Genomic DNA, 24,666 nt, shown 5'->3' with positions numbered 1-24,666 from the left:
AGCCATAGATTACTGAGCACCCCCCACCCCGAAGAGTCTGATTGAGTCCGTGAGGGGGCCCAGAGATCTGTTTTTCACAGATTCTTCTAAGTGATTTTGCTATAATGTCAGCTTTGGGGGGCATCCTATAGACCAGATAATCTTATAAATCTTATAAGAAGCAAAGATCCTAGTCAACGGAAGAGTCATACCAAGAGGTTTGAGGGGTTTGTCAGAGGGCAGGTGGTGGGGAGTGGGTCTCATCAGGATCCTCATTACTATAATTGCTATTTTGTTGCTGGTATTATTGCCATGGGGGGGACGAGGCAGTGCCCCCATCTGCTTGTTCCCATCACTAATGGAGGTTCTGGCTTCAGGGGGCCCTGGCTTACCTCGAGGTTGGGAGTGGGGCTGGGAGAGGAGGGAAGGGTGGGTGGGGCCTCTTGGCAAGGGAACCTTTCTTTCCTTCTCTCCTGGGTGGAGTTTGGCTGGATGGGCTTTGGCACCCACCTCTGGGGCTGAGAGAGTGTCTTCCCACCCATATTCCTCCCCCACTTTCTCATCTCAGCTGCCTCAGCCCGGTGACTGCCCCTTCTCCTCCTCAGGTCCTGACTTCCTCTCCAGATTCCTTCAGTCCTTACCAACCTCATTCCTGAGCCTCGCTAATCTGTTTGCCACCCCCCTGCTTCCTCGCCTCGCCCTGCGCCCTGCGCACGCCATTCACCCTACCTGGAATGTCACCCCCCTAACCCCACACTGATTCACATCTCTGGGCTCCTCCAAAACCCAGCTCAAAATTCCCTACTTCATTCGGGCCGTGATCTGCTCAGGTCTTTCCTCTTTGCTGCGTACTCACTGACGCTTGGAGTAACAGGATTAGAAAACTGCTTTCGACTCAGAAAAATAAATAGATGTGACCTAAACCGGCTCCCCTCATTGGATAGATGAGAAAACTGAAGCCCAGAGAGGTTGTGACTTGGCCAAGATCACACAGACAGTGAGATTTTAAAAATAGTTGGCTTCACAAGAAGCTTTCAAGGATTTTAGGTTTGTTTTGTTTCCTCGACACATTGTGATCAATATGAGGGCAGAGGCTGAGTTTTTGTTTTTGCCTTTAACGTTCTTTAGCTCCACTGTGGTGTGTGTGTGTGTGTGTGTGTGTGTGTGTGTGTTGTGTACCCAGGGGCAACTGTAATCTTTCTTATGCTATCAGGACAATAATTCTAAAACTCACAGTGGTACAAATGTCTGAATAAGTACTTCACTTGCTCTCAGAATCAGCCCTGCGAAGATACTGTTATTTTACACAGCAGAAATCTGACACTTAGAAAGGTGTGACCCAGGAAGTGAATGGCAGAACGGGGTCTGGAACTCAAGTCCCCTGACTTCCAGCCCAGAGCCCTGATTCTCCTGATATTCCCGGTTGGGGACCCAGAGTAGTCAAGGGGGGACCTCTGCCATCTTCTGCATTCATTCCGCTTTCTTTACCTTGGCGTTAAGGAGACCCTGTCTTTGGCTTCCTGCCCCTCCCCATTCTGTCCCACCGCTTTCTCCTTATGTCCCCCCCATGTCGCTGTTGGCACATAGACACATATACGTATACTAAGAACTGCAGGTGTCTAGGGCAACAGACCACAGGGGAAACCACATCACCTTTGTTGACACTGGAGGGAGGCAAGGGCCAGGGTAAGGGACTTGCTTAGTTCTCTCCACCTGCCTTAGTCCCCAGCATCATCTGAGCCATCTGGGCTTGTAACCATGCCCCAGCCTCTCTTGACTTACCTATCCACCTCATTCTGGCCCAGGAGGATGTATCACCTCTTCTCTCGCATCCAGAAATCCCACGTGGGGGTCTGGCTGGCTGCACCCTAAAGCCCCACATACCCCCAATCCTACCTCGAATACTCACGTAGCCCCTCTAATCCTGCCTGTGCGATGCCAACAGAGACAGTGGGAACCAGGCATGGGACCGCTTGGCTGGGGCCAGGAGGAGGTACGTTTAGCATCTAGAATGTCCCCCGTAGGTCAGCTGAGTCCTCAGGTAACCAGGTTTACACTGGGGCAGGAGATCTGGCAGTAGCTCCTCCATTGTTCTGACCTGCCACAGAGACTGCATAGGCTCTGAATCAGACATTCAGGATTAAGTCACTTACTGGCTTTGTGGACTTAGGCAAATCATTTTGTCTTTCTGAGCTTAAGTTTGCTCAGTCCAACAATGTGGGCAATAATGAGGTATGAGTGAAAGGGCCTTGAATAGCACACTCTGCTAAAGGAGACGCTCAATAAATCCTAATTATCTTCCCTCCGTCCTTCCTGCCTTCTTGCCTTCCACTTGTTATATCTGGTCCCCTGAAACCCTTTCTTTGGAGTTGGAGACCTACCTCCCCCATCACTCTGCAAATCCCGAACCCCGTGAATGGGCATTTGATCCCAGGTTCGGAAACTGGAATGCAAGGCCCAACCCAGTCCAATGAAATGGCCGTCCTCTGAGATTTCACCGAGGCCTTGGGGAATGAGCACTTTCTGATTGGCTTTGTGGGGGGTGTGTGGGAAGTGTGGGTTAGGGAGGGATCGTGGCTTTGGCCACCGCATCTAGAAGGCTGGGACAGGAGTGGTCTCAGAGCCTTGAGGTTTAGACCAGAGGACTGTTTGGAGCTTTGAATCCTGGCACAACGGGGGCACCCAATGATATTTGTTGAATGAATGAATGGCCCCATCACTTACTAGTTGGGTAACTTTGGTCAGATTTCTTAACCTTTGTGGGCCATACTTTAATCATGAGCATAACAAGGATTATTAAGGATAAATGATCTAATGTTTGCCAAAGAGGGTAGCATAGGGCTGCTACATGGAATACAGTCAGTTAAAGGTAGCCAAGTAAGGGAAGGAGAGGAGAAAGAGAAGGTCAAGTAGGCCCAGAAGCCCGAAGAGAAGCAGAAGGGGTGTGTCCTCGGGCTTTGTACTGGCCAGAGACTCTGGGAAGACTCAAGGGAACTGAGGCAGGTCCTATGGGGCTAATCTCTTCTGCTAGGTGTTTGGCTGAGCAGCCTGGGAGAGGCCTGACTCAAGAGCGTAGCAGAGAAACTTCCCATGGCAACCACGGTAGAGAGAGAGTGGTAACTTACGCTTTTCTGCCTTGTGTCTCTCAGGACCCCTGGAGGCTCCCTAACATATCCTAGCAAGGGGCATGTGACTTAGAAACTGGCTTAAGATCCTGCCTTGGGTGGGAGGGTGGCGATGGAGTGAGAAGTAAGCTGGCCGGTGAAGGAGGGACACAGTCTGGCTTCCCTGAGGCAGGTCTCACATGCTGTCTTCCTGGCCCTACCTTGGAGACAGAGAGTCCTGGTGTGTGTAGGAAGGTGCTGGACACTTGGGGGATAGACAGAGGCAGGGGGAGATACCCTTTTTGCTCAACTCTCTGAGAACTCAGTGATTAGGTCAAAAAGAAAAAGGAGGCTCACGAACAAATACATGAATGATGCACATGGTAGAAATGAGCAAACAAGGGCCCGATTTCAGTCCAGAAATAACTACGGGAGTCCTGGTGGGGGCATTAAGGTGGGGGGCATGGTGGGGCTAAAAGAGAGAGTTGGTGAGGTGGGGGGAGAGGCTGGGAGTCTGAAGTAACTGAGCAATTTTTCTGGAAGCCGTGGGCACAGAGGAGAGATCTGGAAGGAGAGTCATCTGGTTTGGAGGTGAAAGCTGCGAAGAATGCACCTGAGGTAGAACGTGTGTCTTGCAGAGTCAGCATGGCAGTCATGGGAAAAAAAGGTGTCCGGCTAGGGGGATGGTCCTTGAAGGTCATGAACATCTGTCTCAATTCAACAAATAAGTCATAGGGAGCTTGAATTCCGAGCAAGGCACTTAGCAAGACACTAAAAGAAATGCACCCATGACTAAAGGCAGTAGCTGGGCTCAGGTTATGTCCACTCTTGAACATTCTTGGGAAGGAAGAGAGTTGAGACACGTGGATGAAGGTCAGTGTACAGAGCAAGACTGTTGGTGGTGTGGGGGTGGGGTCCTTTAAAGGAGGAGAAGAATTCCTCTGGCTACGTGAATCCGGGAAAGCCTTCTAGAGATGGTGGTAGAGACCTTGAGGATGGGAAAGATTTCAACAGGAGCAGCAAGGGACTGGGAGAGCATCACTTTTAGAGGAAATGTGATGGGCCAAAGTAAGGGAGTAGGAAGGCACGAGGGCATGATGGGGAGCAGGCAGCAGCCCAGTTTAGCTGAAATGATAAGAGAAATAACAACTAACATTACTGACTACTAAGTACCAGGAGGCACTGGGCAAAATAGCGAGAAAAAAAATGAAGAAAGGGATGGGGCACCTGGGTGGCTCAGTCGCTTAAGCACCCGACCCTTACTCGATTCCGGCTCAGGTCATTATCTCACGGTCCGTGAGTTCAAGTTGGGCTCTGCGCTGACAGCTAGGGTCCTACTTGGAATTCTCTTTCTCCCTCTTCCTCTGTCCCCTCCACCCCACCTCGCGTGCACACACAGGCGCGTGCTCTCAAAATAAATAAACGAACTTTTAAAAAGTTCATTTTACTTCTTTACAGAAGTGAAGAGAGGGAGGCAGGTGAGAGAGACAGAGAGAGACAGAATGTGCCCAGTGTGTTGCCATGCTGTAGGAGGGCTTGGATGCCAGGCAAGGAGTATGTGAGGGTAAGTTAACATGAGCCGAGAGGTTGGATCTGCTGCTGAGTGAGCCGTGAGACAAGGAAAGCAACCGAAGCAGGAAGGCAGCTGCTAAAAACTCCAGGTAGCAACAAGTACTGAGGCTGGGGCTGGGCTCACGCAAACAGGGGTCTGTGGTCAGAAGTTGGACCGGGCCATGGCCAGGCCCTCCTAGGCCACTGGGGACTCTCGCTTCCTATGTGGCATGGTGCCGCCTCTTCTACAGACGTTTCTCCTTCTGTAGAGTCATGAGACTCTTGGGGTTCCTAGGATAGAGGGAGGTAGGATGGGGAGGAAGTCAGAGGGAAGCTGCATCCTGCCTTCCAGAGGTGAAACCTCACACTACAGGAGAGTCTAGTGTTGTGGGTGGTGGACCTCTCCCTGTCCCAGAGCCATTGGCTCGGTCTCCCACCCAGCAGATTGCCAGAGGCCACAGGGCGGATAGGCTAGGCCAGGAAGCACAGTGGAGAGGTCCTCAGCCCCTGACCCCCAGTCTGACCTTCTGGTCCTGTTAAGAGTTGAGGTGGGGGGAAGGGGGGGCGCAGAGACTTGCTGCGCAAAGCTGGCCCTGAGCTGAGTTTATTAGCTGAGGGAGGGCTGGAGGCGGCTGCATTCCGACTCACAGACTGGAACATTTCTGTGATCCGCTGTAATGCACTGGGAGACACTGGGCACATTGCTGAAGTTTGACTCATAGGGACCGGGAGGGGGAAAGAAGGGGGGAGGGTTGTGGGGGGAGAGGAATGGGAGGAAGAGAGGAAGAGGAGAGGAGGGAAGGAAATCCCTTGAGAAATTTCTTTAAAAAAAGAAAACTTTCAAAATCAGCACCACCCCCAACCCCTTTTTCTTTTAATAGGAACAGGCTGGACCCTTCTGTTCCCCTCAGCAGGCGTGGGGGGCGGGGGGGCGCGAGGGGGAGGGCTGGGCAGTGATTCAAATCAGATCCTGGAACTTTCCTCAGGCAAGTCGTGTTGGGGAGGGGTATGGGGGACGGGGGGGGGGGGTGGTGTCCGTCTGGGATTCCTTGCCCGGGACTTGGGAGTCCACGAGCGTCCCACTGTCTCTGTGTGCGGCTGTTTGCTGGTGGGCTGTACGTGCACGCACTTGCGAGCGCGGGGGTCCCTCCCAGAAGTGTGTCTGTGCGAATGATTCTGCCCTGTGTAAACAGGGCTGTGCGCTCGTGTACCCTGTGTATGCAAGGCTGCGTGCGCTCAGGTATCTGGGTTTCCGGGAATTGTGCGCGGGTCGGCGCGCCGCGCCTGGGGCTGGGCTGCAGCGCGGCGGCCGCGCGCGGGTAGGGGCCGCGTCCCGCGTTCCGGGTTCGGCGCTGCCTGCCGGGCCGCGCGGTGTGTCCGCCCGCCGCCCGTGCGCCGCGCCGGGCAGTGTCTGCCGGGGTGGTGTGTCCCCGGGCCGCGAGCGCCTGCCCCCTCCCTCCCCTCCCCCTTGGCCCGCTCTCAGACTCAGATAAAGCATTTCCTTCCATTGTCATCCTACCCGGCCGGCCGGGCTGCCAGGGCCCTCCCCCTCCCGGCCCCCTCCCTTCCTCTCGCCGTCTCTCAGTCGCTCTGCAGCCGCCGGCGACTGGGGGGATGTGAGGCCGGCGCCCCAGCCCCCCGCCCCGCCATGAGCCCCCGGCTCTGAGGGCCCCGGCCCCTGGATGCACAGCCCCGGCGCTGGTGAGTACTGGGCTGCCGCCCCCCGCCCCGCCCGCCCCGCCCTGCGCGCGGCACCCAGCGCCGCCCGCCCGGGCTCGGGCTCGGCTCCGGCTCCGCGCGGCCCGCGGGCCCGGCCTGGAGTGCGCCCCCCGACCGCGCCCGCCCCGCCCGGCTCTGCGGGGCTCTGGCAGGCCCCCGGCCGGGGCCGGTTCCGGGCCCGGAGGGCTCGGGCCTCCCGCGGGGCGCCCACATCCGCCCGCCCCGGGGCAGCGACAGGCCCGAGGGAGGGAGTTGGAGGCCCCGGGCCGCTGGCGCGCAGGCCCGGCGTCCCATCACCCCCAAGCCCGGGGAGGACCGACCGGTGGACCGGGAGGGAGGGACGGCCGCCGCGGCCCCGGGAGGGGGCGGTGCTCCGGGGCGGAAGGTTTGGAAGCGGGAGGGCAAAGGGCAGGACCCGCTGAGTTGGGGCCGGACTAGGGGCGCTGGACATCAGCGCCCCCATTCCGCGGGTCCGGGGAGGGCCGTACTCCGACCCCTCCGCGGCGGATTGGGGGGGGGGGGGGAGTGATCCCCGGGAGGGAGGGTCCGAGACTGTGAGGTTTCGCTGAGCACCGCCCCCCACCCTTGCTCACCCATCAGGGCGAAGAGACACCTGTGCCCAAGTGAGCTGCTGAGGTGCGGGCAGCGGTGCGGGAAGGTGGGGACCGCAGACTGTGTACTGAGGGGTGGGGGACAGGATGTGCGCCCCCCCCCCCCACAGGCCTGGGGTCTGTTGGTGCTAGGGAGTGTGAGCAGGGGGCAAATCTGGCAGCTGGGCTGGGCTCTGACTCCCAGAATTTCTAGGCCCGTGGCTAGGAGAGAGCCCTCTGGAGCCTACAGGCCACCCAGTTCCCCCAGCCCCATTTCCTTCTCTCTGGCTGCCCGTTTGGATCTGACCTCCCCAGCCACTGCTGCCCCTCCCACCAACTCCCCGGCCATTCCCTCGTCTCTGCTGGCTGTCCTGTGTACACGGAGGCCTCCCGCTGCATCTGGACACTGGCTGTCTTGCTGCTGCCCATCCCATCCCACACCCACATTCAACATCTGCTTGAGGCCCAGCTCCGCCTGCCAGTTTTTAGGTTGAGAATGAGGCATTGGCCCTCAGTGGCCCTGCTGGGGACTCGACATCTGGACTCATCAGCCTGTTCCCAGAACTTGCACCAGGACCCACGGGGACCTTCCTCAAGACCATTGCCCAGCCACTGGGCTGAAAGAAAGGGGACTGTGACTCAGTTCCCTCCCCACTAATGGGGTACTTTGGCAGGCCATATCTCCCCACTAAGGACCCCATAGGCCAGGTCCCTAAAGTGCTTTGGCCGCCACACACTCTTCTCTCCTTTCACCGACCCCCTTGTACTTGCTGAGCCCCTTCTCTGGCTTCTGCAAGCCACTCCTAGCTCCTCATTGCTTATCATCTCATCCTCCTCACTGTCTGGTCTGTTCTCTCCACCCACCTCAGTAAATAAGTAATTTTCTTCTTCTCTGGAGTCACTTCTGAGGGAAACTGAGGCACGAAGCAGTCCTGCTGTGTTGTACCCAGTGAACCTGGACTGAAACCAGGTCTGGACCCGCTGCGGCTCCTCCCTTGCCTTTAGTCCTCTGATGTTCCTCACGGCCCCGGCCCCGGGAGAGACAGGCTCAGTGTGGCCTCTTGGTGTTACATCTAGAATGGCCTTGGGGCAGTGTTCTTCTGAGGCCTGTGTGTTCTTAGCTTCAGTCTCTGGGCCCGTGTCTCTCTGGCCACTTGGTCTTCGGCTGGGATCCCGAGTCTGGCAAGATTGCATTCAGGTCTTGCATTGACCCTCCCAAGACTCTAAACTGATCGCTCTGCTTTGACACTGAAGCTTAGTTTCCCCGTTAGTAAAATGAAGACAAAATTTCAGGTGCGCTTCCCAGAGCACAGAGCAGGAGAGGCTGACCCTAAGGAAGTGGATTGGCATCCAGTGCGGGGGCCATTATGCCACCCCCAACTTTCTTCAGGCAGCCGGGTGGACCCCAGCTTTCATCCCTGGTGGCTTCTGGGAGTGAGAGTTGGGACTTGGCCTTTCTCCATCCTCTCCCCCATCCTCACTGAAAACGCTTGGGAATGAGAAACTCCTGTGTGATGGGGGTGGGGAGTGGGGACCCTCGTATAGCTGTAGGCACGCTTGTCAGGGACCAGGAAGGCAGAAGCTGGTGTAACCCCCAACCTCCTCTTTGTCTTCTTCCTCCTGGCCTCTCATTAAGAGCTGGGTAATTCTGAAGTTGGCAGGGGCCCCGGGGGAAGATCAGCGAAGGCGAGGCCCAGGGTCACCCAGCCAGGGAATGGTAAGCTGAGTGGGGCTGGAACTAGACCTTACCTAACTGTGCTGGTGCCCATTCTCCTGGCCTTCCCCACCCCTGGCCTGGCTTAGGTCCTGCCCATGCCCACCTCTCACACGTTGGCCCTGGCGTGTTCTTAGTCATACTTGAGACTGGGGCCTATATTGACATATGAGCTATTGCTAGAAGCACGGCCAGAGTAAGGCCTGAGAGCTGGGAGGAGGGCATCTGTCCAGGACTGTGCATTTGTGTATGTTGGATTTGTTCACTAGATGGGGCACTTCCTCTGGGGCAGGAAGCTTTGATTTCCTGTGGTGGGGGTGTTGGTAGGATTAGGAGTAGGGGGCTCAGCTCTGGGCCATCCCTGGTGTTGTTTAGAACCACAGAGGGGCAGACTTTCTGTATAAGGCTGCTTCCCCTAACCCAGGGGAGGCAGGAAGGAGAGCATTGGTGAGGAGGCCCAAGCTGAGGCCAGAGAAGGAGGCCATGAGGGCAATGAGATGGTGTGTGTGTGTGTGTTGGGGGGGGGGGGGTGATAGTGGTGGGCAACACAGCAGGAAGCCTGGTCAGCAGGTGACCCTGCCGGGTATTGTGTTTCCCTGTGATATTTCCCCCCTGTTTCTGTGGTAACCTTCCCGGGGGACCCAGGCCTTCAGACTGCAGGAAGGTGCCCCCAGACAGCCCTTTCCTTAGAAGCCTAAGTGTTAGGAGGAGTCCCCAGATCGGGCCACCTCCCTAGCTCTTTTGGCTTCCAAGAACCGGGACCTGGGAATCTAGGTGAGTAGGCTGAGTGAGCACCGATAGGGGTGGTAGCTGGGTGTAGGTCCTTTTGCATCTCTTGCAGGGGGAGGGCAGGGACGAGGAGGGGCTGCTGGACTTGGGGGAGGGCTCAGAACCTCCCCTCATTCCATCTCTCCACTGTCCTCTTCCAGCAGCCCTCCCTCTACAAGGGGAAGGTGAACAGCCTGCTGCCTGGAGCAAGGGGTGAGGGTGGGGGCGACAGAGGCGGGAGGGATGTTTTCATCGGCAGAGCATAGCTCCTTTGGTCCTGGACTGGTTCCCAGAAGGGAAAATAAGTTCAGGATAGTGTCTGTGTAGCGTGGGTCAACATGTGACAGGTGTGTGTGCACACGCCGGGTGTGTGGTGGGGGTCTGTTCGTGTGCCCCTGGGCTGGGTATGTACATATGGTGGTTCCGTGGCAGTTTGGGATCCATGTGGTGGCTCTCTGTTGGGTGTTTTGGGAGTACGCACACGTGTGGTACAGACGTATGTCATCTGTATAGTTGTGCACCTTTGCAATTTGTGGCTCTGTGTGGGAATATGGACATGTTTTGGGGGAACGTATACCGGTGTAAGTGCGGCTTTTTAGTAGAAGTCCAGATGTTTGCTGAAAAGCACGATCTCATCCGTGGTCCTCAAATGCAAGTTCCTGAACCATTTGCTTCAGTCACCAGGGAGGATGTTAAAAAAAGTTCCTGAGGCCCCATTCCAGACCAGCCCAGAATCTGCAGGGTTGGGGCCTAGGAATCTGGATTTTAGCATGTGCTTCAGGTGATTCTACTGCAAAGCTGTGTTTGAGGACCATTGATCAGGGCTAACCTTCCCATTTTTTCTTTTGAGGAAGCTGGGACCCAGAAAGGTATATGGTTTGTCCAAGGACACAGGGCTATGAAGAGGAAGATCTAGGACAAAACTCAAGCCTTTCGAGACCAGTCCAGGACTTATCCCTGCATCCTCTCTGTGCATGTGTGCGCACATCCACGCTTGGCATGATGCAGTGGGCCAGATGGGGCTGATGTGGACGCTAACTGGGCTTTGACCCCCCTGCCCCCGCTGCCGCCCCGGGTTCTAGGCTTCCTGACCTTTCTCTTTCTGTTACATCCTGCTTTCTCCTCCCTGACGAAATCCTGGAACTGTTGAGCATCTACCATAAAGGTGATGTTGGCAGCCAGGAGGCCCCATTTACTGAGCCAGTCATTCAGCTATTCATCCATTCATCGGGAGGCTTACTCGCCTTGCTGGGTGCCAGGTACTGGGCACTGAGATGCAGTAAACACATAGGCCTGAGCGTCTGACCTCAGGGAACTTCCACTTTAGTGGAGGAGACAGACAGTAACAAGTAAGCAAGTAAAGAAATGAGTGTATATATCTAGTTATACACTGTGATAAGCCCTAAGAAGGAAATGAACTGGGTGCAGCAATAGACAATAACAAGGTGGGACGTCCTTAGACAGGGTGGCCCGGAGAGGCCTGAGAAGGTGACATATCAATGTCTTCTCTCACCTCCCCAGACTAGAAGAGGGCCCTCAGAGCTTCTGAGCAATGCTGGGGAACTGCCTGGATCCAGGTGGGGGACCTGGACTGAGCGTTGGCTCAGGGCTGAAGCCTGTTTCCCCGGCATAGAGGGCAGCAGGGTCTCTGCTCCCCAAGCAGCCCCCAGAGGTTGGCCGAGGGGGAGAGGAGGAGGGGAAGCTGGACAGGGCCGAGATCGAGGCTGCTCCGCTGCTCCGAGGAACAGCCTTTTCCCTCCGTGGGGCAGAGGCCAGGGCCCTCTGTAAGTGTTGGGTGTTGGGAAGGCGGCACCGTCTCCCCAGGAGCTCTCAAGCACCACCCCATTCCTGACACCAGCCTGCCTTCCTCCGGCCTCATCCCCTTCCTCCCCATCTCCCCACCTGGGAACTCCCGTGCCAAGTCCCTCCTCTCTGGGTCTAGCCTGGCTGCCTCGGTAGCCACTGGGATTTATTTGCCTGGCTTAGGAGTCACTGTGGAGGGAGAAGGTCAAGACTTAGAGAGGACCAGGCCCTGGAAGGGAGGATAGATCAGAGAGAAGCTCTGGGGTGCAGGCATCAGAGAGGACAGGGCAAGAGAGAGGGCTGAGGCTGGACAATCAGGGGTGCAGACAGGAGAGAAGGCGTGAACGAGTCCTTTGGCCAGGTGCCCCAGAGCCTCTCCTGGGCCCTTGGCATCTGCTCCCTAAGCTGGATGAGACTCTCAGCCCAGGGGGCAGACACCAGCTAGTCCCCCTGCAGGTCCTACCCCACCCCCCTCCCAGGAGGCTAACTTTCACATCCAGGAGCCTCAGACCCTCTCACCTCCACACTGTTCTGTGGGGGAAGGGAGAAAGTGGGGGTGTTCCCTGGTGGACCTAGGAGCTGAGGCTGCAGGGAGGTACAGCCCTTTCCTTAGAGACCTAGTGTTAGAGGAGCCCCCAAGTAAGAGCAGAGCCCCTTACCGCCCCTTCCCCCTGCCGCCTCTGTTGGCATTCTACTCTGGGCCTCCTTCAGGCTGCTCAGTGCACAGACCCCGTGGACTCCTTGAGCCTCCCAGGCCTTCCCTCTCAGGCTTAACCCAGGCCCCTCCATAACCCCCACAGCAGGATGGGGAGGGGACTTTTAGTAAGGAGGGCCCAGGGCGAGGCACGCCATTCCCACCCTGCCACCTCCCCACTTCCTTCTCCTCCCCCCCCCTCCCCGCCCCCAGCCTGCAGGGATTAGAAACCCTGGTGGTCAGAGATGTTGGGCCTTCAGGAAGAGCCTCTGCCCTGGGAAGAACCAGGGCTACCCTCTCCCCCCTCAGGAGTACAGCTCAGCTCACTTCAGAGCCCATTCCCAGGAGCCCAGCTCTGGCTCCTGCTGTCACTCCCAGCCCAGGAAGTCCCATTCCTGCCGCCCCCAGCTCCCAGGAAGGCCGGGAGAGGCGGGGCAGGCTGGGAGCCACAGGTTCGGAAAGAGTCCGGGGTGGGGGAATTCGGCAACTGGGCTGTAACCGTCTTGTTTTGCTTGCCCCACAAACCTGCCGGGCATCCGCTGCACCCGTCGGGGCGTTCAGGTTATAGAACTGCTCTCAGAATGACAGGCTGGTGGCACCCGGTTGGGGCAGGGGGTGGGGGCGGGGTGAAGGGGGGAGCCCCAGGCAGGGGGGGAGCTGGAGGGTTAAAAATAGCAGCAGCCGGGTTTCGGTTAGCAAATGTGGAGGCGGGGAGCTGGAGGCGGGGCAGGAGGCAGGCAGTGTTTGCCCGCTGCACAGGGCTGTGTTTCCCCTGGGTCCCAGGAGTGAGTCACGGTGGAGACGCTGATGAGGTGCTGGCACAGCACCCCCCTCCCCCACCCCCACCGGGCGAGGGGCTGAGTGCAGGCTGCATCTCCATGGTGCGAGGGACGTGCTTCTCTCTTCCAGACCGGCCGGGCCGTCTGGAGAGCGGGATTGTCTGATCTAGGGGCAAGAAGTGTACCATTCTGAGGCCAAAGACCTGGGTTTGATTCCAGATGCTGTGGAACCTTGTGCAAGGCTGTGAAGGCCCCTAAGCCTTCACTTCCTAGTCTTCCAAGTGGGAATTTTCTCAGATGCACATGTAAACACTTGGTGGATTCTAAAGCCCCCCACAGATGTGAATTCTCACCTGGGACCCTCCTGTGCCCATTGCAAAGCCCCGCAGAAGAGCCTTCCAGTAAGGGCGCAGAGGGAGCAATGGGATGACCTTGGCAGAGTCCCTATTTTTCCTGCAAACAGCTAAGTGTAACCTTGGGCAGGCACTTGGCTCTCTGTGCCTCAGTTTCTCCATCTCTGTAATGTGAAGGTTAGTAATGGTTTCGACCTCATGGAGTTGTTATGAAGATTAAGATAAATATTGTTAGTGCCATGCCTGGTATGAAGCCAGTGCACACAGAATATTCATCATTATTATTAATGTTATTGTTCATATTTTTGAAGGTCAGGGATAGGGAATGTTAAAGACATGAAGAACAGAAACTGGGCCCAGCCCCAGTTCACAGAAAAAACCAGGCCAAATTCACTCTTCCAGATTCCTCCACCCATAAGGGCCTGGGGTAGCAGGAGTCTGTAGCCAGAAGTCACAGGGTGGACCCCTTCTTCTCTCTTTCACTCCACTGCCCCGAGGCTCCCCCAGTGAGGCAGGATGCCAGAGGACCCAAGGGTCTCGTCGCCAGCTGGCACTGGGAAGGGTCTGGGATGGGACCGCCCTGATGGCCCTGATGTGGAATACCTTGGCCGCGTCTGCTGGAGTGACCTTTATTTTAGCCCCTCCCTGGCAGCTCTTAAGACGAACATGAGGCAGGGGAGGGATGGGAAGGTCAGTGATGTCAGCAGTGAGTATTCCCAGCACTGTGGCCCTGGAAGAGGCAGGAGGCATTTCTTTCAGGAAATGATCATTATTCAGCCTACAGGCATTCATTAAGTAAGTCCTGACTTGGTGCCCAGCCCTGTGCTGGGCCTTCTGTGTGATTCAGGAGAGGCAGGGGATGCTAAGCTGTAAATAATGCAGAACCTCAGCGATCATAGGGTCCGAGAATACACTGCGTCGAGTCCATGAAAGCCTGCTGTCCTGGTTCTCATGGGAAGCAGAAGTTGAACCTTGACTTTGCTCCCCATTGGCTGTGACATCTTTATACTTGGGTGTGTACCTGTACATATACATTCGGTTTTATTATTATAGAGGCAGTTCTTGTGCATCGCAGGTGGTCAAAAAATACAGACAAGCAAAAATTTTTAAACTGAAAAACATCCCAGTCCCAGCAGTCAGAGACCACTGCCACAATACCTCTTCACACCTCCCTGTTTCCTGATGTGCCTTTATATGTCATATTTTCTATGAAAATGAGATTATGCTGCATATGCCGGTTTTTCAGTCTGTGATCTCCACCTCCCACTACAGTGAATTTTCATCGCACCAAATTCCCAGTTGGCCAGAAATTGTCCTTCACAGCTGGTCTGTCGAAATCAGTACTCAGGACCATGCATCTGGCTACGGAGTTCCCTGAAGGCTGTGTAAAGCACCCTGGCTGGATTTGTGATCGGGAAAAACCCCGGCCGACCAAATCCCCAGGGCAGCCCTGGCCGCAGAAGGGAATCATGTCATTGGGAGAATCATGGCCCGATAGACCTGTGCCATCTTCCCAAAATAACAGGCAAAACCAGGGGGATTCCCGGGCACCACTGGGATGGAGATCTCTGGGTACTCAACTGTCATTAATATTAACGTGGGATCCCTATGAGTGCCAGCATTCATAGCTTATCACTATTCATGGGCTCCTATCCGTGATGCCCCCAGGCCATGGAGCAGGCCAGGGGCTCCACAGTGGCCCCTGCTTTCCCCTGCCCCAGGTCCAATGGTACTGATGGACTTCCACCCTGTTCCTAGTCCCCAGGAGTCTGACCTGAAGGTGGGTGCTCTGTTCCAGCACTGGTGGGTACCTCCATGTCTGCTCCCTGCCCACCGCCCTGCCTGTGTATGAGGCCTGAGGGAGAGAGGGAGAGAGAGAAAAAAGAGAGAGCTTTTCCTCCCAAGGGAATTCACTCCCACGTAGCCACTCCACGGGTGACTTGCTCTGGCTTTGCAACCTGCCTTTTATACAGCCCTCGACGGCTTCCAGAGCACCTTCACACAGCGTTTGACCCTGCATGGCAGCCCTAGGAGGTTTGCTTGTTTGGTTGTATCCTGCTGGAGGCTGCTTACAGGAAACAATAAAATAGTAACGTGTACGTTTAAAAAAAAAAAAAAACAGGGAAAACACAAGATGAAAAAGGAACTGAAGATAGGGTTGGGAGTGCCTCCTGGAAACAAAAGGCATGTGAAGGGCACAGACAGAGATGATTATCTCTGTTTTTATTTTTGTTGCCGTTGATGTTTTCTGGGTGGAATACTAGCACGCTGTGGGAACGCGCTGCCCCTGGGAGTCACGCCCAGGCCTTCAGATGCTGCGACCCACTGTGTCCTGTGGCCCCTCGGTGGCCGCCCCTCACCACCTGGCGACGTGGTGGACCTGTGTGCCGGTGTAATGGTTACAAGCTTAGGCCCTAGAGCCCCAGAAACCCACTTACGTGAGCTGTGTGGCCTCTGCAAGTTTCTTAAAAACGCCACGCCTCAGTTTCTTCCTTTGTGAAAGGAGGTTGCTAAGGGTACCTACCATACAGGGTTTTTGTGAGGACCAAATGAGATAGTATGAGTAAGGTGCTTAGCATGGTGACGAGCACACAGTAGGCATTTGGTACACGGTTGTGGGTCATCACTGGCCTTACTCGTTAATAATTATAATTAGAAAATAAGTAGTGATCTTAATCTTATTAATCTTATAACTTCAACTTCCCCCTGGCAGTCTCTGGAGTGGGCTGAGTGGCCTCCTGGGTGGCATAGGTGGGCGGAGCCAAGGAAGACGCATCTCCTGGCTCATGTGCAGTTGGGCAGAGGCAGCAGCGGGGGGCAAGCAGGAGTGGGGGACACACGAGGCCGGATCTGGCCAAGGAAGGCCCAGAAACGGAGGGAACAACAAGGAGGGCAAGGGAACGCATATGAGACCACGGAGGGAGAAGGAGCGGCTCCGAGAGGCAGCCCCAGGGCGGTGACCGTGCTTCCTGTTGGGGCAAGCGCTGGCCCTTGAGAAAGACTGTCTGGGGCTGGCTGCTAAGAGGGAGCAGCTGGTCTAAGTGGGGCGGCAGGGGCTGGGGGAGGGGACAGACAAAGGCAGAAACTGACAGAACCTCCACTCCTCTCCCCACATTACAGATGGGGCCCCCATCTTGACTGCTCAGGATGTTTTGCTTATGATAGGAAAGATGGTGGTTAGATACCATGGTGAACCTCGTATCTCAGGGATTGGAGCTGCTGGAGCAGGGGAGTGAGGGTAAGTGGGAACTTGATCTTTGAGGGCTTTCAGGACCTAAGAAACCCTAAGGCAGTCTGACCAGGGGGCTGAGACTCCCGGAGCCTGTCAGCTCAGGAATTCCCTAGGTGCTGGGGGCAGGCCTGGCTGTAAGGAGAAGCCTATGGGTGACCGGAAGTGAATGCAGGCCCTCAGAATCCAGCCACTCTGAGCGAATAGCTCCGCCCCCACCTTTGCACCTTTACCCAGGACAGGCAGGGGAGACTGAGTGGTGGTCTGGGAGGCTCCCGGAGGTGGGCAGGGCTCGGAGGGGCCCCTGGTTTTCTTTGCCAGAGGACGGCGAGGCTCCCCAGAGAGTGCCCGTCTCGGGACAGCTGCACACAACTTGGATGGCTCAGCTCCCCCTGCCTCAGCGTCCAGTGGGTCTCCAGCTAGGAGGAGAGGCCACAGGGCGGAATAGAGGACCTGGGCCGGGGGGGGGGGCAAGGAGCCAGGAAGGACGCTTTCCCACCCCCAGGGAGCTCGAGCTGCCGCTGCCATGGTTACGTCTGCTTCCTGTTTGATTCATCTCAAACAGCAGAAGGGGGGGGGGGTACCGGCTCCCAGCTCGGGCCACCGCTTCGTGGGGCTGTTTACAACAGCCGCATGTGGGATTCCCAGAAAGAGACTCCAAACCGGACATCCTGCGGCTGCAAAATACCCAGGTGTCAAGAGCTAAAAATAGCTGCCCCAGGGCCCCAGGCGAGGGGAAAGGGGCACGCTCACCGCGGGGGTGGAGGACCGGCCTGTGGCCTCACATCCAGCCTCCTGCGTGGCCCACAGCTGCCGAGCCACAGGGCCTCGATCCCCTTGCCGGGGGGAGGGGGGGGGGCTGACAGGGGGCCTCTGTCTGGGCAGGCCGCGGCCCAGGCCACTCACCTGTGAGCCGCCGGCCCCCCCCTCCAGCCCCTCTGCCTGCCCAGCAGAGCTTGCTCTGGGAGGCTCATGAAAGCCTCAGAGGGAGTTGGGAGCTCCTAGAGAAAGGGTGTAGCTGGCAGTGGAGAGCAGGGAAGATGAAGCCGATGCTCTTCTAAGACCCCAGTCTGTCACCCCTCCTCGTTCCCACATGCAGTCCGAAATCAGTGCTTGGAATCTTTGAAGTCAGCGGTTGCCGTCTATAAGTGGTTCTTCAGGATTGTCTTCACGGGGGCCCCAGAGAGGAAACAGGCTGCTTTTGCTCCCTAACCTCCCACAGGGCTGGGGTGTGCCACGGGTACTGGTCTCTGTGGCGCTGTGTGATTCTTCTGTCTTTCCCTGGGCCCAGTAAGTCCCGCATTTGCTCCCTACCTGCCAGCCTGCGGCCTGCGGGAGCGGAAGTGTTGGGGAGAGCCCTGGAGGGTATTGGTTGACAACACGGATTCTGGAGCCCAGTTGCCTGGCTCAAGTCCCAGTGGCGCCACTTCCATGTGATGTGACTTCAGACGAGTTCTTTAATACTGCTGGGCCTCAGTCTACTGCCTCGTGTAATGGGGATAAAAACAGTAACCACCTCATACCTTTTGTTTTGTCTTGTCGTGAGCCTTAGATGAATTAGCAAATGTAAGGCTTAGAACAACTATAACACGGTGAAGCATGTGTTTACAAAAGTTCAGATGGAAGAGAAAAGGAGGGGAGTGTGGTGGCGGGAGGCAGGGTGTAGGAGATGGGGCAAGGAATGCAACGGGGAGAAAATGGACTGTGGTAGAACTAAGAGCAGAGGGTGCCACTGGGACCAGATGCTGAAATGCTTATGCTGGGAGGGAGGCAGCAGGCAAGTTCAGGGACAAATGGTATTAATCATGACCCCTAACCACATGCTAGGTGCTTCATACACAGTGTTGCTAATCTCAGATGGCCACTTCCAAGTAGATGCGGTATTCTTTTTTTTTTTTTAATGTTTATTTATTTTTGAGAGAGAGATAGAGAGAGCAAACAGGGGAGGGGCAGAAAGAGAGGGACAGAGGATCTGAAGCAGGCTTCATGCAGACAGCAGAGCCTGATATGGGACTCAGGACTCTGAGCTCTCGAACTGCAAGATCATGACCTGCCCTGAAGGACGCTTAATGGACTGAGCCACCCAGATGCCCCCCGCCCCCCAAGTAGATATTCTTATTACCGTTACCGATGGGGCGGCCAAGGCTTGACAGCTTACCTTGTGTCCCTGGCTCTCCCTGCATGTCACTGAGGGACCAGACTTTGAACCCACGTCTATCTGACCTCAAAGCCAATGTCCTCTGTGCTGTGGACCCTCACGTTCCTCACTTTATGTGGCAGGAGTTTCTAGCCAGTGTGCAGCCCCCTGGGTTCTGGATAAATCTGAGCAGTAAGCAGCTTCATGCCAAGATAATGAGCAATAGAATTAATAATGAACAAAAGAATTTCTGGAAGGTGGGGGAGAGAGAAGCTGTTCAAAAGGGTTGACTTTAAGGGAGTTCTGGGGAGTTGGATGACTGAGAATGTTCTTGTCTTTTACCTTTGGAGACTCTGAACATTTTTAGTATCGGCAAGTAGTCTACTTTTAAAATTTTTAAAAAACTGTGGGCTGCATTTTAAACTCCTTGAAAGTGAGAACCAGGTTTCATTCATGTTTCCATCTCTTCAACCCCTGGAGCAGTGACTCACATGAAAGTACTTCATGCCTGCATTTGGGATTGACTTCTTGAGTTTCCCCTGCCCTGGTCTGGCCTGGCTGTACCGCTCACCTTCTGGGTGACCGTGACCTAGCCCCTTCCCCTCTCTCTTTCCAACTCTGTGAAGTGAGAGGGTTGGCCTGAATAATCTCCGAAGCCCCATCGGCTCCTAATGTTCTCAGGTTCTGTGACCTGAATGCCTTCGAGAGGCTCTTCTCCTTCGTGCTCAGCCCTCACTCTGTGTCAGAAGGGCCTGGCAACCATGATGTTCTTTCTCATGTTTATTTATTCTTGGATCTTCCTGAAGCCGTTTCACCCCCAGCTTTCATCTTCTCTGCCAGCCCCCATGCAGAGTCTAGCTTTGTCCAGCTTGTGTCAGGGAAACAGAACCAGAACAGTAATGTGGGGTGTGGAGGGAGCCAGCCCTGAACCCAGGACCTGGCCTCCTGCCGCTTCCTGCTTTCCTCTTGCTTCCTGGGGCCCAGGCCTTCCTGCGACTCCTATTCAGCTAGTCGGGAGATCTGGAAGGTGGGGACGGCCTCACAAAAGACATCAGAGGTGTTGGCAGGGGGCTTCTGGGTGGCAGTGCTCGGGAAGCCCTCTTCCTGACAAAGGGCCTAAAACACCTGGGAGAGCAGGTAAGCAGGCAGGGCTCAGGTTTCCAGCCACCTTGTGCATGCCCTGGGGCACGGTCACATCTGTGGGGCAGGTGAGGCCCAGGCCAACCAGATAGGAGTGGGAGACCAGCTGGCACAGGTGCTCAGGGGACAGAAGAGTGGCCCTGTGTCTGCTCTGGGGGCTGCAGAGCACCGGGATAGACCAGGATTTGGGGGCCCCTTTGGTCAGGTGATCTGGTTTGGGAAGGTAGGCTCGGGTGCTCATTGCCAAGTAACCTGCCTCTCCAGTCTGATGGCAGCTGCTTCCAAAGAAGGGAGAAATGGGGTGGGGAGGGCAGCCAGGATTCCAAAAATCAGAGCTTTCCACCCTGACTGGGAGCTGTGTGGAACAGGGTCCAGGCCTAGGCAGTGATCTCAGTCCCTTGGGTCCATTCAGTCCTGATTTTATTTGTCTGGCCCCAGATTGGTGGTAACAGCACCCTGAGAGGGGACAAGGAGAAAAAGCATCCCCCAAATCATTGCCAAGCCTGGGCCATAGGATGTACACCTTTTGGTTTTTAATTCAGCCGTTTGCTGGGTGCTCTTAGATGCCATTCCTCTCTCTGGGACACGGGAGAGCTGCTCCACAGGTCTTATCTCTGTTGCTTTGGGCTCTTCTGCACTCATCGGCCGTCAGCACAGAATCAGGGAGTTGGGGGAGAAGCGGAACTTTTTCCAGGAATTGCTTTTGGAAGCAGCCGCTGTTGGCAACACACGCACACACATGCGTGCATGCTCCCAGCTTTTCTGAACAGAGTTTATATCATAGATCATCATCACAAAACATCCCTTTTGGGCCCGGTAACAAACACTACAGAGTTCAGGCCCATTAGTTTTTCTTCTATCCAGAGAGTGCATGGTGTCCCGAATCCATGGTTACCAGGGGAGCAAGGCTTGGCCCTGCTCCCAAGCGTGATTGCCACTGACCAGCCCTCAGGCAGGGACTGAGAGGAGGTAGGAGAGAATTCCCACTGGGAAGGGCTGGAGGCACAGGACTCTAAGCCAGGCACAGCCTGTGGGAACACACCCACGAGCCCAGTTTAGAAACCTCTCTTGGGGAATCAGGTCCTGCAGAAGAAAAGAAGAGGTCCTAAGAGAGCCTAGGGTGGGGGTTACCATGTTCTGGGGATGGGCTGCTTCCTCCCACACCAGTGTTCCTTGGGGCTCACAAACCTTGAGAAATACCCATGCCACGTCCTAGGCAGGGGGCCGGGGAAGCCATTGCTGCTGAGTCACTCATTCCAGCAAGGTGTTAGGTGCAGACTGGCGTGGCTTCCAAATGGCAGCATGGAGACCGTGATTCGTAGACTCAGTTGAGGTAGTGGACACAGAGTGGGTGCTCTGGGAAGGGAGCAGGAGGGAGGTCAGGGTGAATTTTGTGAGGAGGCCCATCGACTTGTGCTATGCAGACTTTGGGTAGGTGGACTGGCCATTCCCTACCACCTGGAGCATGGGACACTAGGGTTTGAGGGCAGTGATGGGAGGCTCCCTGTGCCTAGAGTTCTCCCTTCCCCCAGCGGTGCCTGCCTACAGGGAGTTCTCCTTTTTTCAGCCTCTGGAAGAGGAACTATGACTGCCCCTTAAACACAGACCCAAAAGAGCAGCACCCACCAGTTGCTATTCAGAAAATATCCCTTCTGCCCTGCATCTGGCTTGAGGAGGTCTTCTGTGTGTCCGTCAGGTGTGGCCTTCCGGTCTCCTAGACTCCTGTCCCCTTGGCCCTGAGCTGGGATAGCAGAAGGGAAAGGTGTCCGTCTTGGACAGGGGACCTCGGATCTGAACTCTGTCTTTGCCTACCCCAGTGGGCCTCTGGGCTCCTCAGGGCCTCCTGCCACGGAGCTTCATGGGTTCTGAATGGGACAGGGGGGCTCTGGGCTGGGCTTATGAGCCTGGGAGAGGTGACTATTCCCAAAAGAAAAGACTTCTGTTTCAGAAGTCCAAAAAGAAAAAACTGAGAGCTTCTTTTCTCTGGGGGAACAGAGGCTGCAAGACACAAGACAGGGCCTATGCGTTCCAGACGCACCAGTTCACAGCTCCCACCATTTCTGACTTGATCTTCAGGCCATGACCCCGTCCCTCCCCGACTGTGGAAGCCTCCCCATTTCCACCTGCTCCCATCTGCTCCCACCTGGGAGGCCTCTGAGCCGCCCCCAGCTACCCTTCTCTGGGCCAGCTTCTCCCCATCTCCCACCTGCCAGCCTCAGCAGCCGTGCCCTCCCACCTCTGGCCACCTCCCCTTCCAGTCCTCTTTCCCTCAGGGTTGTGGGAGCCTGGGCCCTAGGAGGATGGTGTCTGAGCACATCCAGGAGGGCTGAGGGCACTGTTGGGGGAACTCGGGCCTCCTTGGGCCTGCTGTGGACCGGGCTCCAGCAGGCTGAGATGTTTGAGTCACTGGGTGAGTTGAATGAGGAAGGGAGGGCTGTCGAGTGCTCTCATTCTGCACAGGGAAGTCGAGGAAAGGAATGGATGGAGTCCTTGCTTTTTGGTTAGTTCCTGGTGCAGGTGCCAGCTTGGGAGCGCCCAAGCTGGAGTGGGACCTCCTGTAGTGGCAGGGAGCCTGCATGGCCTGGCCCGCTCATCCCTTCCCCACCCCTCCCCTGCAGCCCCTTCATGCCCTCTCTCTTCTCTCTACAGATGGGACCCAGGTGAGCCCGGGTGCCCACTGCCCCAGTCCCCCTGGCACAGGTAAGAGTCAGGCCCGAGGGAGCCCGTGGTGGGGAGTGAGGATGGAAGGGGCACAAGAAGGGCGAGGAGCTGAAGGGGAGAGAAGCAGGGTAGCTGGCTGATGGGCCAGCGGGTTGGGAGGTTGGGGTTCTGAGGGTGGGGGTGAAGTTGGCGTAGGGGTGGGGTGAGGAGTGGGATAAGAGAGGCAGCCTCGGACCTAGGCTGGTCCCATTGCTAGGAAGCAAAACAGGAAAAGGAAAGGCACGATGCTCTTCTTGTCCTTGCTGGCTGCAGTGAAACAGGAAGGCAAGTAGGAAGCTACTGTGTATACTCAGACCCCTGCCTCACATGAGGCTCCGGGCGAGGCGCCACGTTCTTGTTTGTTGGCTTCGGTCCTCACACGGGCCCTGCAAAATGGAAAGGTGCCTCCTGCTGCTCAGGCAGGAGGGGAGGGTCCCCTCTCCTTGGCTCTCTCACCTCTCCTTGCCTCTGCCGCTCCCTATTCACCAGGACTTCCGCTTCGCTCCCGTCTAGGACACGCCTGTGGGGCTGGGGCTGGAGGGGCTGAGGACTGTCTTCCCCTTAGTCTCAGCCAGCGTCCGCAGAGGGCCTACTGGGTGCCTGACGCCTAATGGTTACAGATGGTGGGGACAAATGGAATCCGGAGATCCTCTGCGCCTCAGTCCTGGTTGTCCGAAAGATTACAGGCAGGTTGGGGAGAGTGGACACGCCAATAAAAAGGGAAGCGATAGGAGAATGTAGTTTGTGACCGGTGCCACACAAGGGACAACTGATTGAGTTCACCCCTTCATTCAAGAAACAGATTCACCACCTGTTGTCACTTAGTCCTCCTAGATATGGAGATATGGAATTTTTTTAATGCGTATTTAGTTTTGAGAGAGGGAGAGAGAGAAAGGCAGAGTGCAAGTAGGGGAGGAGCAGAGAGAGGGAGGGAGACACGGAATCCGAAGCAGGCTCCAGGCTCTGAGCTGTCAGCACAGAGCCCGACATAGGGCTCAACCTCACAAACGGCAAGATCGTGACCTGAGCCAAAGTTGGACAGTCAACCGGCAGCCACCCCGGCACCCCTAGACAGGTAATTTCTTTGAAAGAACACAGAAATCGGAAAAAGAAACAGAAACATTGATGAGCCCCATCTCTGTGCCAGGGTACCTTCCTAGGTGTTTTAGGGGGACGGACACAGAGATTTATTCATCGATTCAGCCGGTATTTATTGGGTTCCTGTCCTGTGCTGAGTACCGTTCTAGGTGCTGGGATAGTGAGAAGGAAACAAAACCAAGTTCCTGCCCTTGGAGCTTACCTCAGACGGTACCTGCCCATGCTATGCTTATAGGGCACAGAACTTCCAACTTGATTGGAGTCCAGAGGAGGGAGGGACAAGGGGCACTGGGCTGAGTCCCGGGAAGAGGGAGGATTCCAGCCGGACTTGGAAGAAAGGGTAGGATTTGGAAAAGTAGAATGTGAGGAGTGAGGACAGTACCACCAGGGGGTCGTTGGGAGCAAAAGCTCAGAGGACAAAAGGTACGTGGACTTGTAGCAGGACAGGAGCTGATGGCTGAGACAAAGGCTTGTGTTGGGACGTAGGAGACCACAAAAAGCCAGCTTAGCACCAGACTGTGGAGACCCCCACGTGCTAAGTGACCTTCACAGGTGTTCTCAGGGTTGCTGGCAGAGCCCCTCCCACATTCTCAGCTCAGAGTCAATCTACTCAGCGTAAGGGATGGGCCCTCGCGGTCTGTGTGAGGCTGAAGCGGCCAGCACCGCGTCCTGTGGCCTGCCTCAGGTTCCCTGAGGTCCCTCTTGCATCATCAGGGGGGTCAGCCCAGGAAGCCAGGACACCAGATGTGGGAGGACTGAGACCCTTCCTGGCAGGAGGGTGTTAGCATCAGAGGCCTCCTAGACTCCACCAGACTGAGAATCTGGGTTCCCTGGGTGGATGCATGAACAAGGGGTGGGGACACGGAAGCCATGCATTGCCTGCTGCAGGGCACATCTGGGTGCACAGCCGTCCCCTCCGGTCTCTTAATATCCGAAGAGTTGCGGTGGGCACCTCCCTGCTTGTCTCCATCTCCCCCGGTCAGGGCATGTTAGAGCAGGTGCCCCTTAGCAACCTACCGCGAGCCCCTCTTCCTTCGTCCACTGAGAAACTTCCATGAGGGCTGGTGACTTCCTGAAAGTCCATGGGAAAAAAGAGGTGGAGCAGTGGCCTGGGTGGGACCAGAAGCCATGCTCGCTGTCTCTGTTTCCTGGGTGGCTTTGGAGAGGTCCTTTCACCCGAGCCTCAGTTTCCACACTTGGGATAATGAAATAGTAATAACTACCTCCCAGGGCCTATAGGGGATTTCAGGGTGAAAGTGTTTTGCAGACATGCGTACACATGCGCCAGAGGTTTAAGGTAATGAGTAG

General features: G+C 56.1%; 1 protein-coding gene across 10 annotated transcripts in view; it reads left to right on the top strand.

Moving 5' to 3' along the window:
* Positions 1-5,599: 5,599 nt before the first annotated feature.
* Positions 5,600-24,666, top strand: part of HDAC7 (histone deacetylase 7) — a 36,566-nt gene continuing 17,499 nt past the window's right edge. For 2 of the 10 annotated variants that reach the window (XM_027035973.2, XM_027035971.2), the window contains exons 1-2: positions 21,940-21,970; positions 22,210-22,260. In XM_027035973.2, coding sequence (XP_026891774.1) covers positions 21,955-21,970; positions 22,210-22,260 — 67 coding nt within the window. In that variant the 5' untranslated portion in view covers positions 21,940-21,954. Of the gene's footprint in view, positions 5,621-5,768; positions 5,875-6,019; positions 6,336-6,987; positions 7,012-16,189; positions 16,293-20,843; positions 21,971-22,209; positions 22,261-24,666 lie in introns of those variants that run through there. The other 8 variants (XM_053226156.1, XM_027035975.2, XM_027035977.2 and 5 more) reach the window with 8 other exon arrangements.

Source organism: Acinonyx jubatus, chromosome B4 (assembly GCF_027475565.1).
Source record: "Acinonyx jubatus isolate Ajub_Pintada_27869175 chromosome B4, VMU_Ajub_asm_v1.0, whole genome shotgun sequence".
Taxonomy (NCBI): domain Eukaryota; kingdom Metazoa; phylum Chordata; class Mammalia; order Carnivora; family Felidae; genus Acinonyx; species Acinonyx jubatus.
The sequence above is the reverse complement of the archived record's forward strand: the minus strand, read 5'-3'. Positions and strand labels throughout refer to the sequence as shown.